The following is a 26,580-nucleotide window of genomic DNA, read 5'->3' as shown; positions in this document are numbered from 1 at the left end:
ACTGTATTCCCCTTGTCCAACAAACCAGTTACCCTGTGAAAGAAGGAAATGAAACTGGTTTGGCTTGATGTGTCCTTGGTAAATCCATGCTGGCTGCTAGTGATTACCCCTTCATCCTCCAGGTATTTGCAAATTGTATGTTTTATACTTTACTTTCCCAGGTATTGTAGTCAGGCTGACTGGTGTATAGTTCTCCAGCTCCTCCTTCCCCCACTTTTTAAAGATGGGCATTATGTTAGCTCTCCTCCAGTCTTCCAGGATATCTCCTGTTATCCATGAGTTTATAAATATTATTGCCAGTGACTCCAAGATTTCTTCAGCTAATTCCTTCAGTATTCACCTTCTTGGGTGAATAACATTCAGCTCTGGATATCTTGTCTTTTGTTTATTATGTGTATATCTATATATGTGTCTTTGAATACAATTGCATCAATAGCTATTTGGTAGTAAATTCAATATTATGTTTAGTAGCATCAAAGGATAAGAACGGTAAAGCTAAACTTTTCTTGTCAGTAGAAAGTACAAATGTTGGAGGCAGCCTTTTGCCATCTCATTAATTCTTCATACTGATTTAACATACTCAAGAGTCCCATTAAAAAGATTGCGGATCTCCTCAAGAATAGATTCTGCTGCTATAATGAAAAAAACCTGTGGAATTTTTTTCAGTGTATAAGATATTGAGTATACAAAATATTGGCCAATGGAAAGAGTGAAAGTAATTGGGCCCCCCTCTAAAATTATTGTTATACAAATTTTTAGTCAGTTAAATAACAAAATTCTTAGATCTTCTCTCTCCCACAACTTGCAATTTTAGGGCTCAATCCAGAAAGGTGCTGATCACCCTCTACTTCTATTGACTTCAGTGTTATTCTTGGGATGAATTTGGTCCATTTTCTGTGCATAAGAGGAAGGGGGAATTGGGCCTAATACTGCTGTGACTGAAGTCAATGGGAATTGAGGGTGCTCAATGTCTCACAAGAGATCCTCAGAAACATGCAGGATTGGCACCATAAATGTGCCTGATATGTAGGACTTCTGGTTTTTGGGGATTGTTAATTTTATTTGGGGGAGAGGGGGTAATTTTTTTCAGTAATTATTGAGTTTTATGTAGATATCCAAAAATCAAGTGTTGGGGGGGGGGGGTTCTCTTTGTCTATATTATAATGGATAATCTTTCGTACGTTCCCTATTGCAATTACTATATTAAAGTTCATTAGGGAATTTTTAGTGTGCGCCAGCAGGGTCTACATAGACTAATCTATTAACAACATGTTCATGTGCTTTAGAAATCACACCCCTGTAACCCGCATAACTGCTCTGTGTAGATAAGCCCTTAGATACAAGTAACTATTTCCAGTGTTTTTCTGGTGTTTATTGGATAATCCCTGATTTCTTTCTTTCTTTCTTTCTTTCTTTCTTTCTTTCTTTCTTTCTTTCTTTCTTTCTTTCTTTCTCTTATAATTGTTTATTGGTTAAAACCTAAAATCAGAAGGCTTAATAATATGGTATGTACACATTATCAAAGATGCCATCCCAAGAGCCTGGACTGACACAGTCACAAAATTCTTATTGACTTAAGCAGGAGCAGAAATGGGCTCCAGATTGTTTCCTTTTCTATTATCCCAACCACATGACGTACACAAATTGGGTCAAATTCATCCTGGTGTTATGCTACAGAAGCCAATGACATCTCACTAGTGATGACTTTGGGCTATTGTACTTATCTTTTTCAGGATATTATCAGATTCCACCAATAATTAAGACCATGTCTACACTAAACTACGAAATTATGTTGACCTAACTTATGTCGGCACGCAGCCACTGCAATTATTAAATCACTTATGTGTGCGCACACTTGACTCCTTGTGTTGGCGGTGCGCATCCTCACCAGGAGCGCTTGTATCGATTGTATTATCAGTGTGGGGCATTGTGGGATGGCTCCTGAAAGCCAGTAACATCCAATGTAAGCAACACTGTGTCTACACTGACACTGCATCAATGTAATTACATTGACAGTGACTCTATGTCACTGGGAGAAGGGGGTACTAAATTGCCATAGAGAGGCACTTACTTCGGCGGGAGCCAAATTTAAGTGAAAACATTTCCACAGCTAGTTCAACACAAGACAGCCTACATCAACTTACCCATTTAGTGTAGACCAGGTCTAAGAGCCTAATCTAAAGGCCATTAAAGGCAGACCCTCATTTAATAAGATGCAATACTAACATTAAAAAATGAAACATCTTTAAACATGCTAGCAACATATGAACAAACCATAATTGTTGAACAATATTTGATCCTCTCATATTTATGAGTCATCTCTTCTTCCTGTTTTGTTTTGTTTTCTTTAATTTTGTATCCTATAACTATTTTTAATTGCTTGTTATGCAGAACAGTAGATGACAGTTTTCGTTTGATGCATTCTGACAGCGTTGTGCTGCTTTTCTGTTATCTCTGCCTTGTCTCTGAATGCTTGCAGCTGTGAGCTCCCTGTTGTCTAAAATGTGGTCCTTTTATCACCTTAAAAAAGTTAAATCAGAGAAGAACTCATTCCCTCTCAACTATTGTGTCACATTTTCATGTTGCTGGTGTCATGTTCCTAGTGCTTGAGAAAAGAATCTGTCAGTACATCTATTATAAACCTTTCTTTAAATTCTATTATAGTGCTCCTTCTAAAAACTTCTATTGTAAGTCTCAGTAAAAATTATATCAAGTCTAGACAGAAACTTGGCACACAGTAGTAGGTCTTAGCACAGGAGGATTTTTTTTTATTTGAAGAAAATTGGTAGAATCCATATTTTAGGTGAGGAAAAACCCACTTGGGACTGTAATTCTTCCATTTTTAAGAGTATGTGAACGGTGATTACTGCTACTTATTGGCTAGAGTTGCCCACAGAGCTAGTCTGTTATATTTGTTACCTCCCCTCTCCCCTTGTCCCACACCTGCTTTTTTCTTTCATTTGCCTAGTACATCTTGTCTTTTCGGCTGTAAGTTCTTTGAAGCAGGGATTGTCGTTTACGATCTGTTTGTACAGGGTCTAGAACAATAAGGCTCCAACCTCTAGGTGTACCACAATATAAATTATTAGTACATAATAAACAAAGACATTTAAATTACTTGGGAAAACAGTGAGTGATGGCATCCTGCTAAGTTACAGATTCATATAACATCTTCAGAGGAATATTACATCATTGAGACAGTATCAAAATAAGAAATACACAATGGGGAAAATGCAGCAGATCAGGGAGGTAGTGAAGCCCATATATTTTTCAGAATGGGTCTCATAGACCCACATTACAGCTCTCCTTAAAAATGCTGGATTTGTTCCCCCTTCCTTTCTCAGTTTGAGTCACATGCCCTCTCCCACTGCATGGCTCAGAGAGAACCAAAATTACAGAAATGCTGGAGAAATGGGGTTACTGTGCAGAGGGGGATGGTGGCTATGTGGTATCGTTTCCCTTCCATATGAAGCTGCTTCTGCCACAGTGCCTGAACTCAGTTCCATGTGACTGGGTGTAGTCAGCCAATGAGAAGGAATTGGGGACCAGCCAATTTACACAGCATGTTTCCAGCACTAACTCTTCCTCTACAGCTTTTACGCTATGTGCATGGGAGGCTGGGGGCCAGACAATGACCACTCAGCACCTGAGCCACGTATTTAGCCAGTGCTGAAGCTTGACAGCATGGCACAGATCCAGACTCTAGGTGCATACATGGGCCAAGCTCTGTGGACTTGGCCTCTGCTAATCCCATGTTTTATGGATCTGTGGCCCTGGCTCCTTGCATAAGTCACACCCTCTGCTTAGTCTGCATCATTGTTGCTCTACCTTCCAGTGGGGTAAAGAAGTAGAAAGGAGCCTAGTTAGGAGTCATTAATTGTTTAAGCTTTCCTGCACATTTTCACAGGGGAAGAGGAAGATACCGTCTTTGTTCTTTTGGTGTTTCTGATTCCTCAGGTGGTGAAAAATTTTGTTGTCTGTGCTGTGGTATCATCTCAGGAAAGCAATGTAACAAGGTGACTAGTACAGTTTCATAAATTTGATTTTCAAATTGTCTGAATATCTTAGTGAAAGAGGAAACTTCCAGTGGAGACCAAATTTTCATAAAGTTACTGCTTCCCAGAGGACGGTCATTTAATCCAATCGAGCAGTTGGGCCATAAGTAAGGGTAAGATTATGTCATGGAGATCATGGATTTCGTGACTTCCAGAGACTTCTGTGACATTTTTTGCTTCATCCCCAGGGCAGCAGGACTGGAGTTGTCAGCTGTCAGGGGCCCCGGAGCTCCGAGCCACCGTGGTTGGTGGATGGGACCCATAATTCCAAGCTGCCGCTCGCAGTGGGGGGACCTGGAGCTCTAAGCTGCCAGTAAGGTTGCCAACTTTCTGATTGCTAAAAACTGAATACCCTTGCCCGCACTCTGCCCTGCCACTTCCCAAGGCCCCACCCCTACCCCGCCTCTTCTTCAAGGCCACGCCACCCACTCACTCCATCCCCTCTCCCTTTGTCACTCGCTCTCCCCCACCCTCGCTCACTCACTCATTTTCACCGGGCTGGGACACAGGAGGGGGTTAGGGCACAGGAGGGGGTGAGGGCTCCGGCTGGGGATGTAGGCTCCTGGCTGGGGCCAGAAATGAGGGGTTTGGAGTGTGGGAGGGGGCTCCGGGATGGGGCAGAGGGTTGGAGTGCGGGAGGAGGTGAGGGCTCTGGCTGGGGGTGAGGGCTCTGGGGTGGGGCAGAAATGAGGGGTTTGGATTGCATGCGGGGGCTCTGGGCTGGGGCCAAGGGGTTCAGAGTGCGGGAGGGGGCTCAGGGCTGGGGCAGGGGGTTGGGATGCAGAAGGTAAGGGGTGCAGGCTCCATACAACACTTACCTCAGGCAGCTCCCGGAAGCAGTCGGCATGTCCCTGTGGCCCCTAGGCGATTCCTGGCCAATGGGAGCTGCAGGGGCAGTGCCTGTGGGCAGGGGCAGCATGCGGAGCCACATGGCCACCCTTGTGCCTAGGGGCTGTAGGGACATGTTGCTGCTTCTGGGAGCCACACAGAGCCAGGGCAGGCAAGGAGCCTGACTTAGCCCCACTGCGCTGCCGACTGGACTTTTAGTGGCTTGGTCAGTGGTGCTGACTGGAGCCGCCAGGGTCCCTTTTCGACTGGGCATTTCGGTTAAAAACCGGATGCGTGGTAACCCTAGCTGCCAGCCCTGGAGCTCTGAGCCAGCTTTTGAGGGAGGCAAACATTGTAGGGAACACAACCAGCAATGGTAGATAACAGGAGCAGTTAATTTCAGTCTGGTCCTTGCTCTCTGCCTCCCTCTCCTCTCTTTGTTCATCTCTTGGATTGCATCCAGCTGGGTTTGACAAAATGAGGCTGTGAGGTCACCACTGCAGGCTACTTTTCTGTGCCCGAGGGAACATTTCTGCCCCCGCAGCCCCAAAATTGTTGAATATATCACATCACCCTGATCGGAAATTATCTTCCAGATGTTCTTCTTTCAGTGTTGTTAGCTTCTTGTTCAGTTCCAGTATCATTAAAGCATGTGTGCAGATGATTCATAAATGCACTGATCTAGCCAGTCCTCCCCTTTCCTCCCCCCCCACCTGCCAACAGTAAACAAACACCACAAACTCCTTCATCCTCTCTTCTCTAATATGATTAGAGGGTCCTGTCTATGCAGCAAAATAATAGTGTTATGACCTGGTACAGACAAACAAACATGAGCCGGTCTACGACTCTGGCAAGAACTGCAGCACATAAAATGTTGAGGCTGCCAGATCCACAGCTAATTGGGATTGTAACTTCTGCAGACTTTGAAATCTTCAAAGCTTACATAGGTGATTACCAACCCACAATTATCCAAAAGCTTCAGGTTTCCTGTAAGACCTTTAGATAACCACGGTGACACTATAATGAAGTTGGAGAGAGTACCGCATAGGACAGCTAAGATGAGGAATGGAAATTCGGTGCTTACATATGATAAATGATCGACAGAACTGGAATTAGTTAGTCATGAGCGATGATTAACAAGTGACTTAAGTGAAAGATTTAAACCAGCTCAAGTTATTATAAACTATGAAGTTCTTGGACAGGCCAGGGTCAAGTGTATCAGCTGGGAGGGAACATCTGGAGGAAGAATTTAAAGTGGCATTATTTTACAGGCATAGTGGTGAATAGGGGGAACAGACTTCCACCAGGAGTGTTAGAGTCAAGAATATTCATGTATTTAAGCAACAGTTGGATGCAATTGAATAAATTAAAGGGTTATCTGTCCATTTTTATGATCAGTCATTTTTGTAGCAGGCTGCTCTTTTGAGTGTGTCAGGAGGAATTTTTCACTGCTCATGTTTCCCCCATCTCCCTAGTTGGCTTCACAGTGTTGTACATGAGAATGTTTTTCTCCTCCAGTAATAAAGACAGACACTCTAGATATGAAAAATCAGTGAACAGTTTCTGGTCCCACTCCACTATCTAGCACCAGCTCTTTAAAGGAAGAAAATTTGTATTTTCACTGGATGTATAATTTTTTTAAAAATCCAAATATCTTATTGGAATTAGATCACCAAAATGTATTGAGGACAACTTCTAGTTTCAGAAGTTCAGCCATTTTAGACTTGATTCTGAATTCCAGCAAGCAATTAGTTGCCAATCTTAAGGTAGAAAGCAGTTGACAGTGATCATGAAATGATAGATTTCATGGTTGTATGGAAAGGAAGAAGTAAGAGCAGCAGAATAAGGACAATGGACTTACAGGCTCAGAGAACAGCTAGCTACTCTCCCATTGGAAGAAAGTCTAAGGGAAAAAGGAGTTCAGGACACCTGGCAGTTTCTAAAAGAGAAAATATTATAGACACAACAGCAAAGTATCCTAATGTGAAGGAAAGATAGGAAGACTAAAAAGAGGCAATATGGCTCCATCAATAGCTCTTTAATGACCCAAAATTCAAAAGCAAATCATACAAAGTATGGAAACATGGACAAATTGCTAAGGATAAATGCAAAATAATATCAGAAGTATGTAGGGACAAAATCAGAAAGGTTGAGGCACAAAATGCGTTACATCGCGAGACATAATAGACAATAAGGAGAGGTTCTATAAATACATTAGAAGCACCAGAAAGATAAAGGAAAGTGTAGGTCCACTATTTAGCAGGGAATAAGGGCTAATAACGGATGACATCAAGAAGGCTGAGATGTTTAATGCATATTTTGCTTCAGTCTCCACTAAAAAAGTTAATTGTGACCAGATGCTCAACACAATTAATTATTAACAAAAAGGGGGAAGAAATACAAGCCAAAATAGGGAAAGAACAAGTTGAAGAAGACTTGAATACAGCTAACTTATCTAAGTAAGCAGTGCCTGACAAAATTCATTGTAAAGTACTTTGGGAATTCGTTGAAGCAATCTAAGAACCATTAGCAATTATCTTTGAAAATTCATGGAGGACAGGAGAGGTTCTAGAGGATTGAAGAAGGGAACATAGTACCTGTCTTTAAAAAGGAGGAACAAAGAGGACCCTGGAGAATTAAAGACTAGTCAGTCTAACTTCAGTATCCAGAAAGATACTGGAACAAATTATTAAGCAGTCACTTTGTAAGTAGCTAGAGGATAAGAGGGTGATAAGTAATGGTCAACATAGATTTGTCAAGAACAAATCATACCAACCTATGTAATTTCCTTCTTTGACAGGGTTACTGGACTAGTGGATGTGGGGAAGCAGTAGACGTGCTATATCTTGATTTTAGTAAGGCTTTTGACACAGTCCCACATGTCATTTTCATAAGCTAATTAGAGAAAAGAGGTCTAGATGAAATAACTATAAGTGGATGTATAACTGGTTGAAGGACCTACTCAGAGAATATTTATTAATGGGAGGAGGTGTCTAATGGAGTCCTGCAGGGGTCTGTCCTGAGTCCAGTACTATTCACTATTTTCATTAATGACTTGCATAATGGAGTGAGAGTACACTGATAAAATGTGTGCATGACACCAAGTTCAGAGGAGTTGCAAACACTTTGGAGGACAGAATTAGAATTCAAAATGACCTGGAAAAATATGAGATTTGGTATGAAATCAACAAGATGAAATTGATTAAAGATGAGTGCAAAGTATTTCCCTTCAGAAGGAAAAATCAAATACAAAATGAGGTGTAACTGGCTAGGCAGTAGTACTGCAGAAAAGGATCTCAGGGTTACAGTAGATCACAAACTGAATATAAGCCAACAATGTGATGCAGTTGTGAAAAAGGTTAATATCATTCTGGGGTGTATTAACAGGAATGCCATATGTAAGACACAGAAAGTCATTATTACTCAGCACTGGTGAGGCCACTGCTGGAGTATTGTGTCTAGTTTTGGTCACCACACTTTAAGAAAGATGTGGATAAATGGGAGAGAGTCCAGAGGAGAGCGTAGATATGATAAAAGATTTAGAAAACATGACCTATGTGGAAAGGTTAAAAGTCTGGATATGTTTAGTCTTGGGAAAAGAAGACTTGGGGGGACGAGACCTGATAACAATCCTCATATATGCTAAGGGCTCTTATAAAGAGCACTATGATCAATTGTTCACCATGTCCACTGATGGTAGGACAAGATGTAAACAGCTTAATCTTCAGCAAGGGAGATTTAGGTTAGGTATTAGGAAAATCTTTCTATCTCTAAGGATAGTGGAGTACTGGAATAGGCTTCCAAGGGAGGTTGTGGAATTTCCATCATAGGAAGTTTTTAAAAATAGGTTAGGAAAACACCTGTCAGGGATGGTCCAAGTTTACTTGGTCCTGCCCCAGCACAGGGAGAAGGACTAGATGACCTCTTTGGGTCCCTTCCAACCCTACATTTTTATGATTCTATTATTCTAAAAGTGTAATTTGTCAGTGTGGCAACATATCTGTGAATTATTGTTTATTTTAGTAAATCATTGCTTGTTTAAATTGTACATAATGAATATCAAGAAAAAATACGGTCAAGGGTACAGGAAATAACAATGACATATCATCTTAGAACATAAAAATGAAATGAAAAAAGATCTTGAATTGGCCATCGTATAGTGTGGACCACAATTCCAGAACTCTAACTAAAATTCAATGCCCAAAAACTCTAACATAGAGTTAAAATTGACTGGCAGTGCCTTGGACTTTTGTAGGTCAAGTACACCTATACTTAAACCACTGAAAACCAGGAAATAAATAGTTACCGTAAAACAAACTTAAACTTCTAAAAACCAGAAAATACAGAGTTATGGTACACACCAGCCCTGCTTTGGATCCTTAACTCTGCCCCCTGGAGCTGGCAAAAGTCATTGGGGTATACAATAAGTGTGTTTCAGCCAAGGCTGGTGTATAATAAGTAGAGACGAGGAAAGATTAAGTAAATGTTTTTCATGTGTTCTGTCCCACAGGATTGTATTCTCTCATTCATCTGCATGCACTCCAACTGCCCTTCACTGTGTTAGGGACAACTGTGTTGACTGCCACAGGCATGACTTTAACAAGCCTTCAACAAGTCCAAGCAAGATCTTAAATTACATCCCATAAACAATATCGCTGGCATCTGATTTGTAGTGGCATGTTTTGCATTCCTATAGGCCAGTAGAAAAATCCATACTCTTATGTTGTAAACTACCTTTATCTGGAGTTATAGCACAAATCAATTGCTTTAATGTCTGGATAAATCTTCCCACTAATCCCTTTGTGGCAGGATAGTAAGGAGCTGATGTGACATGTTTGATACCATTTTTTCTGACAAACAACTGAAACTCTGCAAATGTGAATTGAGTTATTTTGTCATTGACAATCTCTTTAGACACTCCTGATCTTGGAAACAAGAGTCTTAACCCTTCTACCATCTGCAGTGATTTAGTTGAATTAATATAGCATAGTTCAGGCCATTTAGAGTGGTCATCTAGTGCAATCAAAAACATATGTCCCATAAATGGGTTAACATAGTCTATGTAGATTTACTGCCACAGGGTTTGGCCACACCCAAGGATGCAAAGAAGCATGTTTAGGCATGTGTTGTGTTTTCTTGACAAGCTGGACATTGTTTTGCTATTTCCTCTATTTGTGTATCATTGCCTGGGTACCACACAAAACTTTGGACAAGGACTTTTGTTTTTACAATTCCCAAATGGCTGGCCATGTAATTTCTGGAGTACATGTGACCTGAACTTCATAGCAGTCTGCATATGCTTGACAAATAATCTGCATTTGCGTGTTCGTTGGTACTTTTGAACTCAATATTATAACAGTGAGTGGCCGAGAATATTGCCCACCTCTGTAATTGTGCTGCAGAAGCCATTACTAATACTCTTTGGGTTAAAAATTGAGACTAGAAGTTGATTATCCATAACTAGAGTAAATTGTTTCCTATAGTGATATTGATTAAACTTTTTCCCCAGGCTAACCTCAGAGCTGCTCTATCAATTTGAGATACATTCTGTTGAGGTAAGAGATCTAGAAACAAAGGCAATGGGCCTTTCAGTATGAAAACAGGCAAACTTTAGAGGCAAAGATCCACTATAGTGTGCAAGGATCTTTTCAGATGCTGTAAGACTCTTGCCCTCATCAAAAGCTTTGGTGCACTGTATGGACCAACACCATTTCTTTCCATTGTGTAACAGTTCATTTGGGAGAGATAACACTGTTGCTGTGTTAAGCAAGAATCTATAGCAATAACTGACCATCCCCCCAAAAGAAAGTAATTGTGACACGTTTTTTGGTTGGGATGCTTTAGGGATAGCTTCAGCTGTCTCTTGTAATTTACGCAATCCATCTTTGTCAATGGTATGGCTACAATACATAACCGAGTCTTTGAAAAATTCACATTTTCCTTGTTTGCTCTAAGCCCAGACTATGACAGCCTCACATGTGCCTTCTGGAGGTTTTCCAGGTGCTCTTCATAACTAGCTCCCATAAAATGTATATTGTCCAAATAACACTGAGTGCCAGGAATACCCTCTAATTCCTTGTCCATGGCTTGCTGCCAAGTAGCAAGTGCAGGTGCTATTCCAAATACTAGCCCATCTCTCATCAGTTATGCCAGTAGTGATTATATGTGGTTCCAGTCTCTTGATGTAGGTGGCCAGTTCTTTACTGAGCTATCAAAAAGTTTGTTTTCCCCAAACTTCCAGACATTTTAACTCCTTTTCCCCTTTTTAAATGAATAGTTCACTCACAGTCCCAGTGGTGGTAGGTTAGTTTCCTTTAGTTTCTGTTTCATTAGGCCTCTTGGTTACTCTTTGTTTCACTGTATTCCTGGATTATGATAATTAATTATTGTGTCTTTTGCCCTTTACACAACAATAAGAGCATGAAGAAACCACAAAGGAACTGTGGGGTCCACATAACCATGGCACAACATGGAAAACGTAGCTACATACTCACAATGCTACTCTGCCAGGTTTCTAAAACACAAAACACAGTAAGCACTCCTATAAGGCTCACTAACTATTTAAAAGACTACTACCCAGTTCCCATACACTACATTAACCATTGGAACAAATTACCTAGGGATGCGGTGGAGTCTCCATCACCTGAAGTCTTTAAATCCAGCTCATATATCTTTCTTAAAAAAACGTAGACTCACTAGCTCAACCACAAAATATGGGCTTGATGCAGGACTTACTGGGTGCAGTTCTAAGGGCTATGTTATGTGGGATTTGGCCTCGATGATCATAATGGTCCCCTCTGACTTTAAAATATATTAATCTATCAAAACCTTTAGACTGGGAGATGTGATCCCATACAGGGCCTTTCCACCACTCTAGTACATGATAAAATTGTTCCATGTTTTCTCACAGAGAGAAAGTAAACCCAGAACCTTGCCAAACCTGTCTTAATGTGCCAGAGATCAGGAAGACTGAACCAAGCCATGGTGGAGCTCCCTGGGAAAGAGTCTGTCCAGTCCATCGGTGCCCTATCACTGCATCTCCCAGCTTGGTGAGAGGTCGTCTGCCTTCCTCCAGCCGCATGCTTGGACCAATGTCTGTTCAGTCCAATGGTCAGGTGCCATCCAGCTCCCAGGACTCACATCAACATCACCTATATTACCATTGCAACCAGCATGAACCTAGAGACAGCTATGCCTTGCCCCCACTGCCAGGGCATGGAGAGAGGGCCACTTTGTGCTCCCACCATTCCAGTGGGAATTCTTTACCAGCTTCCCACCACGAGACCTCTGAAAGTCAATGGAAACAGTGGTCACATGACCAGCAGCAGTCACGACCAGTGCAGCGCCACATTGTAACAGTCAGGTAAGCCAAAGTCTGTACAGGTCACAGGGTTATTCACAATTGCAGCTGGGCAAAATTTTTCGACTAAAACTTTTTGGCAAAAATAGCAAATTTGGTGACCAAAATATTTCACAAATTTATGTCAATCTCACTGAATTGTTTCAACTGAGGAAAAATCCCCTAAAAATTCTGAAAAATCAAAAATGCTTTGTTTGACATTTTCTAAACAAAGCATTTCAATTTTTTTATTTGAACTGACTTTTCATTTTGAAATTTCCTTTAATTCTATTTTTAAAGAATTAAAAATGTTAAAAATTGATTGAAATCTAACCAAAGATTTCATTTCAGGTCAAATGAAACATTCAGTTAGACCCCAAACAACTTTTTTCTTACTTTTGATTTGCTGAAAATTTCAAAAACGTATAATTTTCTCATCAACCTGAAACAATTGGTTTCCTAATTTTTCAAGATTGCCAGTTAAATAAAATATCCATTATTCACACTGCTCTGCTCTCAATCTCTCTTAGAGCTTTGGGGTGTGCTGGGAAGGGAAAGTGCTGTGCTGGAGAGGTGGTGAGGATGGAGATGGGGAGCAAGGCTCTGCCAGCTCCTCTTCTGCTTTGGGGCAATAGGTACCCCCAAGGCACATGGAGTGAGCAGTGCACTTGTGTCGGGCATACAAGCAGTTCCTAGTTCCTTCCCACTGTGCACCCCACGCTTTGATCCTAATAGGACTCATTAGATAATGCCTCAAACTGGGGTCAAGACATCTAATCTAGCCATGATCAGGCCCATGTTTTGCAGTTCTCATATTTTCTTCTGGTATATTGTAAGAAGTACCCCAAAACCCTTTGGTTCTTAAGTATTTCAATGAGCCGAAGAGTGCATTTCATCCTGTGAGGCTATCAAAATGCTGGAGAATCCCAAATAGCTGCCAGGGTTTCCTTTCTGTGGAAGGAACATTCCACTTGAACCGGGGTGTTCTATCTTAAAGTATGGTGATGGTCAGAAAAAATGACTGTAAAAATGATCTTCTCACTCAACATAGTAGCTCTCTGAGAACTAAACTGGGACTTAAAGCCACTGCCTGGGTTGGTTGTAAGTGGAGGCTAAGGAAAAGCCGCACACTAGCAGGCATGCATGTGTCTGGAAGAGCTGTAAGAGTACAGCGAGGAATGGCATCTACTACACCCCTCTCCTTATTTTTAGGACCACTATTGGCACTAAAGTTCCCAAGTCCTTTAATATCACACTGACAGGCACCTTAGAAGATCCTAACAGAGGTAGATTAGATAGTGTTGAATCTATCCCTGCACTCTGGTACAAGGTTAAGCACATTCTATCCCTTTATTTTCTTGAGCTATATCTAGCAACAGAAAAAAACCTGTGTTTTCCTCTGTTTGCACTGTAGAGCCTCACAGCCACAGCTATCAGGGAGTGACTAGGATCCTATTTTAGCTCATATACCTTCAACAAAATTATCAGTTAAATTCTTTATAATAGGTGATTTAAGCTACAGACTCAGCTGGTTTTGCAAAGCGTTTGCAGAGTTTGCAGTGCTGGCAGTTAGAAAAGTCATAATCATCATCACCACAATACTGTTATGATTTGTAATCTGAGCAAATTTGCTATAGATTTATTGAAAGAGAATTACTATATAGATCCACAGTGCATCTTCTGACTGTAATCTCAGTTTAAAAAAGAATGTAAACAACACTCCAAAATCCAGAGAGAGCTAATGCTGCATGAAAAAACTGTGAGTGATTTATAACAAATGAACATGTGCCATTGAGTACCTTGGAGAGGACAATGTTTGGGCCCTCGTCATTTGCTTTACAAATACCAGAACTGTTCTGTTTTGCAATTCTCCCATCCATGTCACTCACAAAAAGCTGCCACCATACAACTGAAAGTCTCTTAAGCAGCATGCACTTTTACATGAGATACGCAGGGTTCTCAAACTTCACTGCAGTGTGACCCCTTTCTGACAACAAAAATTACTAAATGACCCCAGGAGAAGGGACTGAAGCCTGAGCCTGCCCAAGCCTCATCGCCCCAGGGGGAGGGGGGGAGGAGGAGAGAGGGGGCAAAACCAAAGCCTTGTTGCCCCAGGGAGCCAAAGGTGCAGCCCAAGTCTTCAGCCCCGGGTGTGGGGTCTGTAACCTGAGCCCTGCCACCCAGGGCCAAACCCAAAGCCTGAGCCCTGCCACCCAGCCCTGGGCGGTGATGCTCAAGCTTCGGCTTCAGCCCCAGGTCCCAGCAGGTCCAACGCCAGCCATTAAAACAGGGTCGCAACCCACTTTGGAGTCCTGACCCAGTTTGAGAACCACTGAGATAGAGAATTTTTATGTTGGGCAATCCTGAGCCTTCCCTGAATGAGGAGGTGGTAAGACTATACAGTTAAAGGGGATGAGAGGAAAAAAGGTTCTTCAGATCTGAAATGGAGCTTTTGTTAATTGTGCAAGTGGAAAGCTCAGGCTCAAAGGTTTGTTAACAAAAGTGACCTTTGAATTCCTCAGAGAAGACTTGTTTGCTGAACTCCTTAGAACAGTGCAGCTAGGAATAACAAATGTTCATCTATGAGGGCATTTGTTTTGTGGCAAATTGTCATGAGCAGTTCCATATCGCTCAACCCATCATCAGCATTGACTGCAGAAAATAGAGCCCAATGCACAAATGTTTACCCTGATGGAAAAGCCCTATTGGGTTTAATAGAAAATTATACTCTATTTTGAACCATCCTATAGAATTTAATGGAGAATTATACCCGTGCTATGGAAAGGTTAAAAAATCTGTAGAAAATATATAATTTTCTATTAAAATCTATAGGTTAAGTGTATAGAGTAATTTCCATAGAACTAAATTGTTTATGATCTAATTAAATTTCTGTAGGATTTTCCCATAAGGCAAAAGATCAGGAGTGGGATTCAAACCTACGTCTCTTTCTGTTGTGTTTCTTTAAAAGACCAGTGGGAGAAGAGATTGTCCTATTCATTAGACTGCCTCCTCATGATGTACTTAGACTAGTGTCAGATAGCTTTCATCAGCTGGAACTGCACTGTACAGCTTTCTTGTTTTACAGTTCCTGAAAGGGTTAACTTGCTTATTAACAGCACAGCACACTGCTTCAAGTTAAAATAATAAACCAACCAATCTCTTTCTTTCTGCAGACATGACAAAGCTTTCAGGATGCCAAAAAGGTATGTTAAATATCAAATGCTTCCTTTCCTGCTACCCTATTATCATTGCTCTCCTACCCTGCTATTAGGAAACACAGTGTATTATTCCTGGTGACATTCCAGACAGGCGCAGCTTCAGAGGCAAGAGCAGAGCTCCTCATTAAAGGCTTCCCATCTGTCTGAAAAATCTGTTTCTGTTTGTGTAATAAATTTAACCTGCATTCATGAAGAGCTTCACTGTCTAGATAGCTTTTCTCCAAGCGTGCGCTTTCTCTGGCCCAGCCAACAGCTTTATTTGTTTTTCTTGATTGGTCTAAACCAAGCCTAGAGGAGCAGCCAGGTCCACTGACTTGGGAGTCAGGAAATCTGGATTCTATTCCCCACTCTGTCACTGACTTTCCATGCCACCTTAACCAACTCATTACACCTCTTTGTGCCTCAGTTTCCTTATTTGGAAAATAGGTATAATAATGTTTACCTACGTTGGTGAAATGCTTTGAGATCCAGGGATGAAAAGCACAACACAAGTATTGTAGATATTAAATGACTGCAGTGGATTCTCCTGGGTTCTGCATCTCAGAATTAAAGCAAACTGGAAGATCTTCAGACACAAGATTGCTCGATGTGAGGGTAACAGCAGTAATAGTCTCAGAGTTTTGCATTTTCCCACAGTATCTAGTGATGGAGATGTGTTTGTCAAGGTTATGTGTAATGCTTCCTAGTTCTTCATGTATTAATGCACCAGAAGCTCTACAATTAAATTTAGATGACTAAAATGTTTAAAAGAGGTCGGGGAATATAAAGTGCAACTCGGAATCGTGTATGACGGAAAGGTGATTATGGACAATCTAGACACACTTCTGGAAAGAAATGTTATATGAAAAAAGATAAATAAAATAATTACTTGTTGCCCTAATCTCCTGCCCTATGTTTCTCATATTTAAATCCAAAGGAATGAGAAAAGGAGTACTTGTGGCACCTTAGAGACTAACAAATTTATTTGAGCATAAGCTTTCGTGGGCTACAGCCCACTTCATCGGATGCCTAGAATGGAACATATAGATAGATAGATAGACAGACACATACATACAGAGAACATGAAAAGGTGGAGTAAGAGGCTAATTAATTAAGATGAGCTATTATCAGCAGGAGAAAAAAAACTTTTGTAGTGATAATCAAGATGGTCCATTTAGACAGTTGACAAGAAGGTGTGAGGATACTTAACATGGGGAAATAGATTCAATATGTGTACAACTTATAGCTAATTTACGGTATTTTTCACTTTCTATTCTTCCTCTTAATATCATGCTTGGAGAACACTTAACTTAGAGAATGAAAACAAATGCAGGAGCACCCTTTCTGGCTGCTACAGGGCTGTTGCATTTGGGTTACCAGCACAGCAGTGGAATGTAACAATTTTAAAAATTGGTTTTGTTGAAATGCATAAATAAAAAAATCATGAAAACATTTTTGTAATTCCTTTCACAACACTCCATTTAAAAATGTAATTTTGAGGCCTAAAACTAATTAACAACATCCATTTAAGCTAACATCAGCAAGATACAAACTGTTTTAACAGGTGGTTCTCTACCTCTTAGTGCTTCCAGTTTTTGGTTTACAAACTGTGTTTATCAGGTAGGTTCTCCAGTGGATTTGTGTAAGAATCTTTCACCTCTGGAGGTTGAGGGCTTGATGTTTAAAAAGTTAGGCATCAAATTACCACAGCCCCACACATAAATAGATAATTTAATGTGCAAGTGGCCATTTCTGATCTTTTGCATGCACAAATACCTGATTTGCGCATGCAAGTTTAATAACTATGTCTACATTTAAAAAAAACAGGTCATAGGTTCAATTCCAGATTCAGTCACAAGTGAAAACGCATTTCATGGGCTCATTCTTGTCCCTGGTTATGACGAAGCTACATTACTTGACACAATTAACAGTCTCTGGCTCACGAGACGCATGGGACTGGGCTAGCTAGAGTATTACGGTTCAGGATTGAAGTGCAGCGGCACAGCTTCTGAGGCTTGTAAACAGTAAATTCATCCATGAATCTAAAATACACCAGGAGCTGTTTGCTAACAAATAGTCCTTAGACCTTACAAAGACATAAATATTTAGAAATATACCAGATCACATCAATAGCCCTTGTGGTCCAATATCCTGTCTCCAACAGTAGCTAGTGCCAAATGCTTCTGAGAAAGGTACAAGAAACCCCAGGCAATTAGATGAGGTCTATATTAGAAAAAACTTGCCAACAGACATGCCAAACCCATGAAAAAAACGCAGAAATTGGGCTTCAAGTTAAAATAATAAACCATTTTGGCTTAATTGGCTTGTGAGTTGCTTGTTGGCTAGTTTTTGGCTTGTAGCTTGTTGCTTGTTTAGCTTGTAGCTTGTTGCAGTTTGTTGCTTCTTTTTTTTTTGATTGGCTCCTGGCAAGTAGAGGCAAGGGGGAGAGAATTAGAGGTGCACAGCAGGCCCACCACAGTCCCAGACTGCACGCCGGGGGAATCTAGTCACATAAAATGTTGGGGTTCTTAGGGATTGGTTTGTTTTGAAATGGGATTAGCTTGATTTTTGGCTTATTGTGAAAGTCGGGGTGCTTATTTACCGCATGAAAGTTGGCAACTGTGCTTGCCAATATAGCTATACCAGCAAAACCTCCTGGTGCAGCTACAGTTTATACTGGCAAAAGAGTGCTTTTGCTGGCATAACTTATTCTTTGTCAGTTTATGCCAGGTCTCTCTCTCTCTCACACACACACAAACACACACCCTTAACCAACATTACTGTGCCAGCAAAAGTTTCTCATGTAGACCTGGCCTAAGAGTTTGCCATATGTTTTGAAGCATGAGGGTTTATATCCCTTATAAAAATAATTCTATCTAATATAACTTTGAATGATCTTATTATCTGCATACATTTATAATTTTCTTTTGAATCCTAGTAAGCTCTTAGTCATGACAATATCTTGTGGCAGCAGATTCACAAGCTGATTATCTACTTTCCTGTGTATTCTGTTGAGATCCCAAACTTCATGCTGCTTCTTGTCAGTTACACACTGACTAGACTGTCTGGCAGTGGATAGTTTGGATTGTGCAATGTGTGGGAGGAGGAGAACAAAATAATAAGGGGGGAAAAACAACCTTCCCAAATGGATTTTTGCAGTTAAATATTAAAAGCCACATTTTGCCCAGGGAGGCAAGTGCCTAGTTTTTACTGTTTCCAATTGAAAAGGCAGGGAAGTGTAGGGATGCAGAATGTAATTACCCAAGTTAATGAGAACTGCATGCAAGCATCCAATTGCAGACAGAATGTGTTCAGTAGAACTCCTACCCCCTGAGCTTTTTAACAAATAAATGCCCAAACTAGGAAGCCCTCATTCTAGTAAATATTCTTCTTCTAACATTGTGCTGGTACCACAGCATATTTCATGTTAATATTAGAAATCAGGTTAACAGCAGCATTTGTTTTCTCCTGTTCATTCCAGTTATTCCCAGGTGATTGCTGAGTGGCCAGTAGCTGTCCTTGTGCTCTGTTCGGTGACCGTTCTGGTTTGTACTTTAGCTGGCCTGCTAGTTGGAAATCTGCCAGATTTTTCAGAACCCTTGATGGTAAGTCCCTGCAGATGATATGGGGCAGGCATGTCATCCATGAATGCAAGGAAAATCAGTGGAACAATCAATTATGTTTTCTTCCTGCAGTGTAAAATTACCACATTCCCTACTCCTCTGGAAATGGATGGAGAAGAGAACAGATCTGTAAATACATGAGGACATTAAAGACACTATCACTCTCACATTCCCCCAGAATGCTCAATAGTTTATAATATCTACCACCAGATGACAATCTGCTACCCCCTCATTCTCAGAAATATCAGAAAGCACATTAGGATAAAAGGGAATCTGCATTCCCTGCTCTTCTTTTGCCACGAGAATCACAGAAATTGAAAATGAAAAGAAACCTGTTAGGTAAACTAGTCCATCCCTCTCATTCAGTACAGGAGTGTTCTCTGCACTGAATTTGCCTGTGCATTGGCCTGTCATAGTTTTAAAGGATTTTAGTGAAATTACTTCCTTTTGGAGACTATTTCACTGTTCATGAAAACATTTTTCTTGTTATTTAGTCTTAATGTTCCTTTGCTCGTTTTCAACATATTGCTCCCAGTAGTACCCCTTTACTATTTCCTAAATCAGGGGTCTCAAACTCAGATGACCACGAGGGCCAGATGAGGACTAGTGCATTGGCCCGAAGGCCGCATCATAGAATCATAGAATCATAGAATATAAGGGTTGGAAGGGACCCCAGAAGGTCATCTAGTCCAACCCCCTGCTCGAAGCAGGACCAATTCCCAGTTAAATCATCCCAGCCAGGGCTTTGTCAAGCCTGACCTTAAAAACCTCTAAGGAAGGAGATTCTACCACCTCCCTAGGTAACGCATTCCAGTGTTTCACCACCCTCATAGTGAAAAAGTTTTTCCTAATATCCAATCTAAACCTCCCCCACTGCAGCTTGAGACCATTACTCCTCGTTCTGTCATCTGATACCATTGAGAACAGTCTAGAGCCATCCTCTTTGGAACCCCCTTTCAGGTAGTTGAAAGCAGCTATCAAATCCCCCCTCATTCTTCTCTTCTGCAGGCTAAACAATCCCAGCTCCCTCAGCCTCTCCTCATAACTCATGTGTTCCAGACCCCCCCCTCACTGACACCCCCCCTCACTGCCCCCACTCCACCCCTTCCATGAGGCCCCACCCCTGCCCTGCCTCTTCCAACCCCTTCCCTGCCTCCATTCCAACCCCTTCCCCGAAGTCCCCACCCGAACTCTGCCCCCTCCCTGCCCCCAGGGGGTGCAGGAGGGGTACGGAGTGTGGCAGGGGCTTAGGGCAGGGAGTTGAGGTGCAGGGTGTGGCAGGGAGCTCAAGGCAGAGAGTTGGGGTGCGGGGTGCAGGAGGGAGTGTGCGGTGTGGCAGAGGGTTGGGGTGCAGGCAGGGGGCTCAGGGCAGGGGGTTGGGGTGCAGGAGGGGTGTGGGATGCAGCAGGGGGCTCAGGGCAGGGAGTTGGGGTGCAGCAGGGGGTTGGGGTGCAGGCAGGGGGCTCAGGGCAGGGGGTTGGGGTGCAGGAGGGGTGCGGCAGGGGGCTTAGGGCAGGGAGTTGGGGGGCAGGGTGCAGGAGGAGTTCGGGCTCCAGCCTAGTGCCACTTACCTAGAGTGGCTTCGGGGTGGCAGTGGGGCGCACTGGGGCCAGGGCATGCTCCCTGCCTGTCCTGGCCCCGCTCCCGCTCCACTCTGGGAAGCAGCCGGAACCATGTCCCTGCGGCCCGGAGGAGGGAGGGGTGTGGGCGAGGGCACAGGGCTCCATGTGCTGCTTTTGCCGCTCTCCAGGTAACTCCCCCGAAGCTCCCATTGACCGCGGTTCCCCGTTACCAGCCAATGGGAGCTGCGGGGGGCGGTGCCTGGAAGCCAGGGCAATGCACGGAGCCCTCTGCCCCTCCCCCCCGGGCCACAGGGATGTTGTGCCGGCTGCTTCAGGGAGTGGCACGGGGCCACGGGGGGCAATCCCGGGGGCCGGATACAGCCTGTGGGCTGTAGTTTGCCCACCCCTGGCCTGGAGGTAGGCCGGGGGTGGGGGCGCGTGGGCTGCTTGGTGGGTCGCAGGAAATAGCCCCACGGGCCGCGTGTTTGAGACCCCTGTCCTAAATAGTTCCTCTCCCTCCTGAGTGTTTACCCTTTTCCTCTATCTAAGAAAAAATGTTCTTGAAAAACATGGAAAAATACCATCCTACTCAGACAGGCTCTAGGATGAGATGAAGGACACCTTTCCAGGACAGATTGAGAAAGAGAAGAAAATCATTCTGGTCAAAGTTCCAGTGTGGACTAAAGACTGTGTCGAGAGGGAAGAAAATAAATCCTACTTCTGCAGCTGTTGATTTTGGTTGACATCCCTAATCTAGAGAGGAAGAGAGAAATCCTGCTTGGCCTGTTCAGGATGAACTATCTCACTACTGGCCAAAAAGGAAAGGATAAATTATATTTCTGTAGGTTCACATGTGGACTATGCCCCCCTTTCTAAGAGAAATTCAATTTGTGTGTGCCTCAAAAAATGTGATTAGATTTTAATAATCACAGACACGTGCTGTGTCTGACATAAGGTGTGGAGGAGGTGGGCTAAGGAAGGTTAAGCCAAAGCACAAGTCTGACAAGTTAATAAAACCCTTTTGCTTGGCTATAGGGATTTGCGCCTCGAGATACTGACATTGGCAGAAAACTCATTGTCTGGAAGAATGTACAAACCCATACGGGCTATCAGAAGACCCTTTTGCTTTCTCCCTACGCTGAAAAGAACAGGTATCTGAATTTAGTTCTTTGGGTTTCAGTGCTTGCAATGCCACAATGAGACTGCTTTACTAATGATGTGACATCTTAGTTTGGTTGCAACTGAGTTGTAAAATCAATAAGTAACATTTTCAAACATCCCAAAGTGAATTAGGAGCCTAAATCCCCATTTTCAAAATTTATTTATGTACTTAAGAGCGTAAATCCATTGGCTGTCAATGAGACTTAGGCTCCTAAAATCACTTTTCAAAATAGGATTAGGCTCCTAGGATTAGGCTCCACTGCAATAAAAAAGCTGCAGCAACGAGTCTCAAGTGCCTAGGTCAGCTGACTCAGCCGTGTAGTGCTTGGGCTGTAGATCTAAAAATTTGCAATGTAGACATTCAGGCTGAGGCTGGAGCCTGGACTCTGGGACCCTCCCTCTCATGGGGTCTCAGAGCCTGGGCTTCAGCCTGAGCCTGAATGTCTACACTACAATTGAATAGCCCCACAGCCCAAGACCTGCGAGACTGAGTCAGCTGACCCAGGCCACCCATGGCCATGCAACAGGTCATTCATTGCAGTGCAGTCACTTAAGTCACCAAGGCACTTTTGAAAATTTAACCCAACAGCTTTAAGCATCTGCAGCAATAATTCAGTGACTCCCAACAGGAGTGATGTGGGATCTAACTCATGACTGCAAACTGATGCAGTCAAACCTGTACAACAGTCCAATACTGAACCCCTGGACCCAAACCATGTTTCATTTTAGGCCAGTGGCCGCTCCAATTGCATTATGTCTCATCAAAGCACATTTTCATGGTGTGACAACCCATGGCTAGTCAACCACATGACTTGTAGAAACATGTTGAATCCAGCTGTTCCATAGAAGGATAATTGTGATCTCTTGATAGCTATGGTGACGTTGGTATTAACAGAGGGCAGAGGTTTATCCATGGCGAACAAGAAGCAAGAACAAGACGGATGGTAGAACAAGACTATGGAAAAGACAGTTTCTTTTGTGGGCCCCCAGGTGAGTGAAGTCTTAACATACACCTTCAAAATGTAACGACCAAGAAAGAGGGGACAGTGGGAAACTGCAATAGCACAAAGAGATGTAACATCCAGTACATGTGGAAGTGTTCAGAAAATGCCCAATAAAGCAGTCAGGCATAATACAATTCTGTGCACTCTAATGTGTCTTTCGTCTAGTGATCTTGCAGCATTTTGCAAACATTAATTTATTAAGCCTCCCCAGTTATCGGTGAGCAGAGCTAACTGAAATTTTGTACAGGTTTTAATTTTATTCTTGAAAAATGAATTCTTCCCTTAGCCCCCCAAAAAATCATTGTTGAAGGATGTGTTCTTAAAAAAAAATTAAAAATTAAAAATTTTCTTCCAAAATTGAAAATTTCCAAAAATGTTCATTTTGGAATAATGAGAAAGTACCCATTTTATCTCTCAGTTTCTTACTTTCTCTCCTTCTTTTTTCCCAACTGGAACAGTATGTAAAAAGTAAAAAAATGAAAATAACACTTTGCCTCAAATAAATTTTTTGTCATACTTTTCCAGTGGAAAAAAGTAAATAATAAGAGGGGGGTGGGGGTTTCTCTCTTCCACAGTATTCCATTTTACAGATGCGTGGGGAAATTGAGCACAGAGAGGTTAAGTGACTTGCCAGAAATAACACAAGTGAGTGGACTTACGGGAATAGCACCTAGATATTCTGATTCCCAATCCCCTGCTTTAAGTCATCCTCTTAAGTACTGGAGTACAGAACTTACAGTTTCTCAGGGCCTCAGCCTCTCCCTCCCTCCCCCACAACCAACTATAGAGATTTTTGTCAGGAGGTAACAGTGGGTACAGAAATGGCCTGAATCAGATCCACAATAGTTTCGCTGTAGAGAAATGAACTTCACAGGTGAAAATTATAATGAGAGAACCCCATATGTCCCTCCTTTCCTGACCCTGATACATATGGAAAGCGTGATGAGGCAGGGGTCCCATGAGGCAATTTGCACACTTTATAGCCCTATCATTCATCAAGATCCATAAGCTCTGTTGCTCCATTTCAACTGATAGAATTATCAGTGGTGGACTTACACACGGCATTATGTTTTTTAAGTAGACTAACTATTTCAAACAGTATGGCTGATTCCTCCTCGGTTACCTCACTACATTTCTGATTTTTAGGAAAGAGTTATTCTCAGCTGGTGTTTATGTCCACAACTGCTGGGAGTTTGTGGAACTTGCAAGCGATTCAGTCCATGTGTCAAATTGAACAGGACAAGGTTAGTATTACCATGGGGAATGTATACGTATGCAATCTCATTTCAATGTACTGGTTTAATCATTAACTAAAAGCTAGCAAGAAAAAAATCATATGAGAGATATAGTATCTTTCATCCTGGAGAATGCCAATGGATTTTACACGTTTATAAATAAAAGAATAACTTTACCTACCACTGAAGTGCAGCTGCCTCTGGGCTGAAGAGCCATAGCTGTTTTGTAGTACACACACAACATCTTGGGCAAGAAACTGATGATAGTATATCGAACTGAAACTATAGAATTTAGGGTGGTTAATGTAATTACCAAAAGAGAAATTTGCCCATATACTGAGCCTAACACCCCACACACTACAGTGAGGAGGACCACATAAACAGAAAGATTAGATTAGATTATGATAGTTTTGTGAAAAGCACCATGGGATCTTTAATAAATATAAGTGATCAGATTCATTGGACGTTGGCACTTCCAACAGCACAACATCCTCTCTAAATTAGAGGTGCCAGATAAGATGGTGATAGATAAGCAATATGACCTTCTATCCAGAGAGGACTGCACTGGCTGTGACTAGACTTAATCTTCTAAATTGCCAATAATATTTTAATCCAAGACTGGTAAGAATGGCTCCGTGGTCTCTTGGCTGTAAACTGACAAACCTTTAATTCTCTGGATCGATTAGAAGAGCTGAGAGGCGGTGGGTTCCTCTGTGCCGCTGTCCAAGCTTTCTGGAAGCTTTCATCTGCTTCCTGTTCGGTCTGGAACTGTTCCCTTGATGCTGGAGACATCAGTTCCTCATTGGATTGTGGACCTAGGCCTGGTCCCTCTGGAAGCGATGCAGGTGATGGGGCTGTTTCCGTTGATGGTGAACCACTCTCCGCTGGTGCACTTTGGGGTATTTCAGGCTCTGGCTGAGCCTCTTGTGTAGAGTCATCTGCTGCTGCTGCCAGTGCAGGCTCGGTGGTGCCCTCTGGTGTTGGTGCTGTAGACAGGGTTGCAAGCGCTGGACTCAGTGCTGGCAATGGTTCTGGTGCTGGTTGCTTTGCCAGTTTCGGTTCGGGGACTGGCTTGGGCTGGGTCTGTGGGGCTGGATCCACTACTGCCATTGCAGTTGTTGGCAGGGGATCCAGTTCCACCACCTCCATCTGGGTTTCTGGTAACACAGACAGGGCCCTGGTGGAAGGCTCAGGAACAGGGATAGGTGTGGAAGCTTGCTTAGTCTGGCTGAGGGTGACCATTCCAACCCTCTTGGCCAGCTTTACCTGGTTGGCCAAGTCTTCCTGCAGCAGCATGGGAATGGGGTAATCATCATAGACTGCAAAAGTCCACATTCCTGACCAGCCCTTGTACTGGACAGGTAACTTGGCTGTAGGCAAATCGAAAGAGTTGGACTTGAAGGGTTGAATCGTCACTTGGGCCTTTGGGTTGATTAAGTTGGGGTCCACTAAGGAAGCACGTATAGCCGACACTTGTGCTCCGGTGTCCCTCCACGCGGTGACCTTCTTCCTGCCCACACTCACAGTTTCCCTCGACTCTGAGGGTATCTGGGAGGTATCTGGGCCTGAGGACCTCTGGTGTGATTCTGGTGCAATGAACTGTAATCTGTTGGGGTTCTTGGGGCAGTTGGTCTTTACATGCCCTGGCTCATTACATTTAAAACATCGTCCAGCTGACAGGTCACTGGGCCGAGGTGGTTGCTGGAGAATGGTGTGGTGGGACGATAAGGTGTCTGGAGTGTTCCTTGGGGTGTAGTTGGGGCCTTGGGCTGCCCCTGGTAGTAGGGTGGGGTCTGAGGTTGCCCCTTCTGGTATCCGCTCCAACTGCGACCAGGGTTGTTTCTCTCTCCATTTTGTTCTGGTTTGCCCCGCCTCTCTGGCAGTCTGTGACTGCTTGTATTGATCATCATAAGAAGCAAGACTTTCTGCTGAGTCCATTTTCTTATCCCATAATCACTGTTTTATATCCTCCTTGGACATATTCAGGAATTGCTCCTGAGTCATCAAATCACACATTCCTACAAAGCTAGTAACACCCCTTCCTTTGACCCATTTATCTAACAGAGCCTTCATCTGGTTTATATAAGCCACATTACTTAGTCCAGGTCCTCTCATAAGGGCTCTAAATTTTACTCTGTAAGTTTCAGGTGTAACTTGAAATTGCTTTAAAACCAAATCCTGTAATTTTTTATAGTTAGAAGCCTCATCAATAGGTATCTTATTGAATATGTCCAGAGCCCTTCCAGTCAATTTTGCGACCAATGGGGTCATCTTGTGAGCTTCAGGAATTTTATGGAGTGTGCACAGTCTCTCAAAGGTGAGAAAATATTCAGCAATATCACTGGATTCATCATATTGTGGACATAGTCGCTCCCATTTGGGGATTGTTGGGTAAGGATTGTTAGGGTTATCCGGTATATTCTGCTGAGCCTTTGCCTTCTCCATCTCCAGTGCATGCTTCCTCTCTCTTTCCTTCTCCTCCAGTTCTTTTTTCCTTGCCTCCATAGCTCTCCTGTGGGCAGCCTCTTTGGCTTTTTCTGCCTCCATAGCTCTCTGGTGGGCAGCCTCTTGGGCTT

General features: G+C 42.7%; 1 protein-coding gene across 2 annotated transcripts in view; it reads left to right on the top strand.

The window, feature by feature from the left end:
- DISP2 (dispatched RND transporter family member 2) overlaps positions 1 to 26,580 on the top strand; it is a 38,640-nt gene that overhangs the window by 4,834 nt on the left and 7,226 nt on the right. The window contains exons 2-8 of one of the 2 annotated variants that reach the window (XM_048852778.2): positions 10,393 to 10,438; positions 11,794 to 12,246; positions 15,396 to 15,425; positions 18,901 to 19,024; positions 21,640 to 21,755; positions 22,637 to 22,755; positions 23,916 to 24,013. In XM_048852778.2, the coding sequence (XP_048708735.1) occupies positions 11,963 to 12,246; positions 15,396 to 15,425; positions 18,901 to 19,024; positions 21,640 to 21,755; positions 22,637 to 22,755; positions 23,916 to 24,013 (771 nt within the window). In that variant the 5' untranslated portion in view covers positions 10,393 to 10,438; positions 11,794 to 11,962. The remainder of the gene's footprint in view (positions 1 to 10,392; positions 10,439 to 11,793; positions 12,247 to 15,395; positions 15,426 to 18,900; positions 19,025 to 21,639; positions 21,756 to 22,636; positions 22,756 to 23,915; positions 24,014 to 26,580) is intronic. The other variant, XM_048852777.2, reaches the window with a different exon arrangement.

The sequence above is a fragment of the Caretta caretta genome, chromosome 6, assembly GCF_965140235.1.
Source record: "Caretta caretta isolate rCarCar2 chromosome 6, rCarCar1.hap1, whole genome shotgun sequence".
In the NCBI taxonomy this organism is placed as follows: domain Eukaryota; kingdom Metazoa; phylum Chordata; order Testudines; family Cheloniidae; genus Caretta; species Caretta caretta.
The sequence above is the reverse complement of the archived record's forward strand: the minus strand, read 5'-3'. Positions and strand labels throughout refer to the sequence as shown.